This window comes from Pteropus alecto, unplaced genomic scaffold (assembly GCF_000325575.1).
Source record: "Pteropus alecto unplaced genomic scaffold, ASM32557v1 scaffold157, whole genome shotgun sequence".
Classification (NCBI taxonomy): Eukaryota; Metazoa; Chordata; class Mammalia; order Chiroptera; family Pteropodidae; genus Pteropus; species Pteropus alecto.
Genome location: NW_006440626.1, coordinates 1,192,340 through 1,197,985, shown reverse-complemented (window position 1 = coordinate 1,197,985; position 5,646 = coordinate 1,192,340). Strand labels below are relative to the sequence as shown.

The 5,646-nt window shown below is 56.2% G+C and overlaps 1 protein-coding gene across 2 annotated transcripts; it reads right to left on the bottom strand.

Annotated features, from left to right (window-relative positions):
• Positions 1-425: 425 nt before the first annotated feature.
• Positions 426-5,541, bottom strand: RTL6 (retrotransposon Gag like 6). Of its 2 annotated transcripts, none has more exons than XM_006917334.3 (2): positions 2,741-5,541; positions 426-2,613 (listed from the first exon to the last, which is right to left on the bottom strand). In XM_006917334.3, exon 1 carries the CDS (start codon positions 5,241-5,243, stop codon positions 4,524-4,526), a length of 720 nt encoding a protein of 239 aa, XP_006917396.1. In that variant the 5' UTR covers positions 5,244-5,541; the 3' UTR covers positions 426-2,613; positions 2,741-4,523. The 2 variants fall into 2 exon arrangements, with proteins under 2 accessions (XP_006917396.1, XP_015449090.1); XM_015593604.2 differs by having other exon boundaries at positions 426-2,217.
• Between the last annotated feature and the right edge of the window lie 105 nt (positions 5,542-5,646).

The window sequence follows — 5,646 nt, the reverse complement described above, 5'->3', positions numbered from 1 at the left end:
TGAAACTATCTTAAAACGTTCTCCATTTTTATTTATAAGACAGTAAATATTGTCAAAACCCACACAAGGAAAAGCTCTGTTTTTACCTGTGCGAAGGGGTTTGGAGACCAAAAGGTGGGAGGGCTGCTCTCGGTCCAAGGCACTTCGGCAAGGCCTGGCGCAGCCACCGCGGATCCCAGCGCCCAGCACATCGTCTGCCCAAGTCCGAGAACGTTTACAGGGTACGTACGCTGTGCCCGGGCGGGCACGGCTACAGGTGCGATGAGACAGCCGTGACCAAAAGGGACAAAGCACACCTGCCTGCCTGTGTTCGTCTAGTGGGCACAGTGCCCAGTGAGGAAATGGACTGCCTACACGTAAGGTGAAATCTCAGGAACGCACACACCCGACACACGAAGTAAAAAGTGGCCAACGTGAAGCAAAAATGACGCACAACAGTTTAATATCTTTAATATATAACGAGCTCATACAAATTTATCAGACCCCAGTAGATAAAGGACACTGTGACGATCCACGAGAGGAAATACAACTGCGTAACGTGAAAAGGTGTTAAAACTTTGCTAGAAATCAAAGAAACGCCAACTAAAACAAAATGCTGTTTTTTTTTTTCATTATCGAATTAGCAAAAATTTAGCCAGATGACGAGACTCAGTGCTGGCGAGATGGTAAAATGGGCACATCCATCCTCGCTGGTGGCAGTGTAACTGCATATTCTTATTATGTTTTGTCCATGCATAGTAAGAGCCTTAACGGTTTTCATATTTCATATATTTTAATTCGATAGTCCCACCTCTGAGAATCTACCCGAAAGACATAATGGGACACTGGGAAAGAGCTTTTTGCAATAAGATCTTCATTAATTTCTAACAGTGAGTAATTAGTAACAGCAAAGTGATCCCCCACCGCTGTCCCCCGACGTGATGGAAGGACACGGCCATCTCAAAATAAAATTAGTAATACTATAGGAGGGGAGAAATCTGGAAGGAAAAACACCAAAAAGTTAAATTTCACTCTTCTCTTTCTTCTACTTTTTCCAAAATGTCCACAATGAGTAGGTTTGCCGAGAAGACCTAGTAGGTTATAACTTGCTGACGCGGTGTCATTGCAGTGAGGAGCCGGGTTCCTCCCGTCTCTGCTCTGTCTGTGCTGTGCCAACCGCCACCACACCAGGCGTTGTGACCCTGAGATGACAGGGGACCCCGCCTTCACCCTGCACTGGCCCCCCAGTCTGCCCCGTGCCTCCGCCCCCAGGGCCCTACCTCCTGCCACCGTCTCTAGGCTCCTAATCTAATGCTTCCGGAGCAGAGGTGACCTCAGTCTTGCAGCTCTGGCTGCAAACGGAACATCTGCAAGGATGGCGTCCCTTTTCCCGCCAAAAGCTCCACTCCCGTTGGGTGGCCGCAGCGTGCGTCCTTCTATACAACTGCAGGCCTTGCTCCCTTAAGGCGGCCTGAAGCACACGCCCAGCTCCCCCCAGAACTGTTCACTCTCCTCCGGGCCTAACTGCTGGGACCGTGGTCACCCAGGGGCTGGTTCCGCCTCGCTTGACGCCAGAAGCTCGTGCATCAGGAAAGTCTCACCTGCACCCTCATGGGCATTCCTCGTTCTGACTGACTCTGCGGAGACTTACCTGAGACCAACAAAATGGGTCTTTGCTTGCTTTTTCCTAGAAGTCATTGAGTACTTTAGGACACCCAGTCAATCCCAAGGTCACACTGCTATCGGGCCAGGAAGTCACCCCTTTTTCTGAATCCCACCTCAAATGACGCCCTGTTACGCAATGAAGCTTACTTACCACATGGGTATGGTGGGGACCAGGAAGCGGTCACAATGCAGCCAATCTCAACACCACGGACAACACAAAACTGTCCCTCACACGCAGCTGAACGCTCCTGCCTGTGCCTTTTAGAAACCGATACCTGTTCCCTTAAATTGAGAGACATTATAACCCCGAAGTATGTACAAGGCAGCTCCCCTCCCCCACTTCCTTCTTCGGCTTCACCCTCCCAGTCACCGTGGCCTCCATCTGGGCCGCATGGAGCTCCGGTCCCACCCTGCTGAGCTGGGGACTGGGTGTCTTCTACTGGAGCCAGTGGCCTGCCTGGGTGGAGCTTCTTCCGAGTCCAGTGTGGGGGCCACACCCTGAGCCTGGCTCATCTGCTCCTTTCCAAAGTTGCAGGCAGCGGTCAAGGGCACAGATGTACAACAGCTCCAGTCCTAAGCCCACAAACATAGGCGCCAAGACAAAACACAACCAAATCACCAAGCCAAATAAAGCCAGAGCTGCAGCCCAGGATAGGCGTGACAACCCACATGCGAAGGGCCAGGTCACGGCTGAGGACCGGCAGGTGGCATGGCCAGCCCCGGCCCACTGGCTCTGGCCCCGGTAAGCAACATGACAGAAACCAGAGCCTAACGCAGACACAGCATTTCTACAAACCGCCTGGGTACACCCAGGGGTCGCTGAGACGGCAGAGTCCCTGCCCTGCTCCCACAGGGGGTCCCCTAACCCTGGCTGGGCTGGGCCGCGTGGGAATCTCCAAGGTGACAATTAGCATTGCAGCTTCCTTTTCCCCAGGCGCCACTGTCCCCTGCATCTGTGGCCACCTCCACCTGGCAGGCAGACGAGAAAACAGAGCACAAATAGAAAGTGCCCCGCACAGCCCCCCTTGGTGGTCCCACCCCCAGTGACCCCACTGCGCCCTCCCCCACTCATGATTGAGGAGCACCATGGTCCCACCTGAACAGCCTTGGCTGGAGTGCAGGGGGGACCCGTGGCCTGTATTCAGGCAGTTGTTCAGCCGGGCGAGCGGGCTAACAGAGTTTACAATTAGCGGGTGACAGTGAGCCACGAATACCAGCAACCACTGAATATCCTTGACCTTGCAAGGCAGTGGTCACTTCAGGAACGCAGTCACTTTTCCCAGCATCGTCAAAACTCTTAGGGAAGTAAGCATGGGTCCTCGGACCCAAGCCCTGGGCATCCCCAGACATGTCTTTGGGTGGGTGCAGAGTCTGTCCTTCCGCAGTCAAGCCAGGACCATCAGGGATGGGGCGGATGAGCCCACGGTCATACACCCCTTCCTCCTCATTGTCCAGGTGGTCACGGAAATGCAGTTCATTTGACATTGAAATATGGCGGGAGCATCACCATCCAAAGGGTTTGGCCAAGTCTCATTTAGAAGGTGATTTCTGGGCATTCCCCGCGAGGAAGCACAAGGCCATCCACCACTAAGAGGTGTAACTTGTCCCTCAGAATTAGGACACAGGTGCCGGTTCTGCACTGTCACCACACGAGGACAGAGGTCGTCTGCAGCTCTTTTCCTTTACAAATGCCACACAGCCCTGGTGGCCAGAGGCCAGCACCCCCAGCCTTAACTGCTTACGGGTGCATCCTGGAGGAACTGTGCCTCCAGCTATCAGAGTCCATGTTTTCTTGGACAAAGGCTGGGCAGCTGACGGACAGCCCCGCACAGGGAGGGCACGCTATGGGGAGGCTCTGGCAACCTAGAGACAGTGTGGGTGGCCGAGGGGCTCATGTGAAAGCCACATGTCACCGGGAGGAGGGAACAAGTCTCAAACCAGACAAGGCCCGCCACCATGGCACAGGGTGATGCACGCTAGTAGCTCGTGGTGATTCCTACTGGAGGCCCAGGGCAGCAAAAGGAGCCACTGGCGTCCACCCCTCGGCCTGCAATGGGTCTCAGTGAACAAATGCGCTGCCTGTAGCGGCTCGATGGAACTGCCCAGGTCCATAGTCATGATGACCTTCTTTGGCAGGCAAGTTCCAGATCCCCGAAATTCCTGGTGCCATTAGAACACTGGCAGCTAACGCCAGGCATCAGTGGAGGTGCATCCTCCAGGAGCTCCCCGCTACCAGCACATCCTCTCCAGGGGGAACAGTGGGCGTACTGACTGCCTACTGCACGCAGAGTGAAGCTGGCCCCAATGCTAGAACTACGCCCCCAGCAGGGACGAGGCCCCTGCCTGCTACACTGGGCCCTGGAAGAGCTGCTGATCACCTATGGGTGGGAAGCCAGACTCCTCTTTCCAGGTCCCCACATCAAGCCGCTGGCCTGACCAAAGGAGCTTCTTTCTGTCATCAGTGAGGACAGGGAACACGGCGAGGAGCTGCCGTGGGGTCTGCACAGGGAGGAATAGGGGGCATCTGTGAACCTAGTCAGGCTGCAGGGGTCGTCAGCCCAAATGGTCCCCAGAGTAGTGTGGAGTCGGTGTGACTGAGTACCAGAGCTGTGGTCGCCAGAAGAGCCGGGGTTGCAAGCGAGAGAGAGGAAATGCATGCACTGAAGCGTGGGTACAAATCTAGCGGGGACACTAGGCAGCGAGCGAGGTGGGTAACAGGGCACCCAAGAGTACGAAGGAAGATCTTCTGGAACAGATCTGGAGAGGCAGAAAGGGGCGTCTTCCAACAAGGAGACGCTGCTGTAGGGGCATTTCTTCTGCGCGGCAAAGGGGGTATGCTACCTGGTGGCTGCAGATGCGACCAGGGCGGTGGCCGGTTCTTAGAGGTTCCGTGCTCGGGTGGGCAGGGCCGGAGCTGGACTAGTCCCGCTGGAGGCTGGATGCACCGGGCAGGGCCCCGTGCCCGTGGCGGCCAGTTGGCGGCACAGCATCTGCCTTTCCCGCACTGCGCGATTGGAGGCAGAAGTCTTCCTGATTTGCGCGCGCCGCGCGTGCCGGAGCGGAGACTTATAGGTTCTCCGCAACTCTGCCAGGAACCCCTGATAGTTGTTTCGCAAGGGGCTGTCAGGTTGCATGTGGGGGATCGCCCACTTCTCTGCCTCCCCGGTCAGCCGGGACACAAGGAACGCCACCCGCTCCGCCTCGCCAGGAAAGCGGGAGGCCTGGAAGATCATAAACCTGTCCATCTGCATCAAGAACCCTGCTAGCTGGCCCGGGTCTCCAGAAAAAGGCTCAGGCAGAGAGGTTGGAGGCGTGGTCATTGGTCGGGCCCCATTTGAGGTAATTGCTGAGATGGGCGGGGTGATCTGCAGCGCCCCCGGAATCCGAGCCCTGGTGCGTAACAGGGTCAGCTCTGCCATCACGCTCTCCAGCATGTTGGTGAGATTGGCCTTCTCTGCCCGGAGGGTGGAGGCCTCCCGCCTCAGCGCAGAGTTGGTGAGGCGCAGGGACGTTAGGGTGTCGATGACGTCATCCATTTGGGCATTGGTGGAGGCAGCAGAGGCTGGGGTTTCAGCTTTTGACGTCTGGGGTTGGACCATGTTAGCAGAGGTCGGCCAAAGGCTGAGTGAGGCTGAAGCGATGGGAAAAGGGGGAGGGATGACCTAGAACCTGAGGACCTGCGATGCTAAATTGGGTAGACCTGGACAGAAAGGAGGGAAAGGCTGGGGTTCAAGACTCAGAGTGAAGGCAGGGCGGATGGAGCCCAAAGATGAGCACGGCAGGGACAAGGCAGGCGGTGCAGGCCTTGGGGATCCCCGATTCCGGACGCAGCTCCTTTATCGCGGGTCTCACAAGGCCAAGTCCGGTTGCACAGGAGGCTGGGTTTGTTCTAGGGCCTGAAGGATGAAAAAATGTTTTTGAAAATGTTTCGATTGTGGAAAAAAGGGTCGAAGTAGGGGCCGCGGCGCGGGAGGGGCAAAGAGCAGGCGGCGGGCGGGCGCC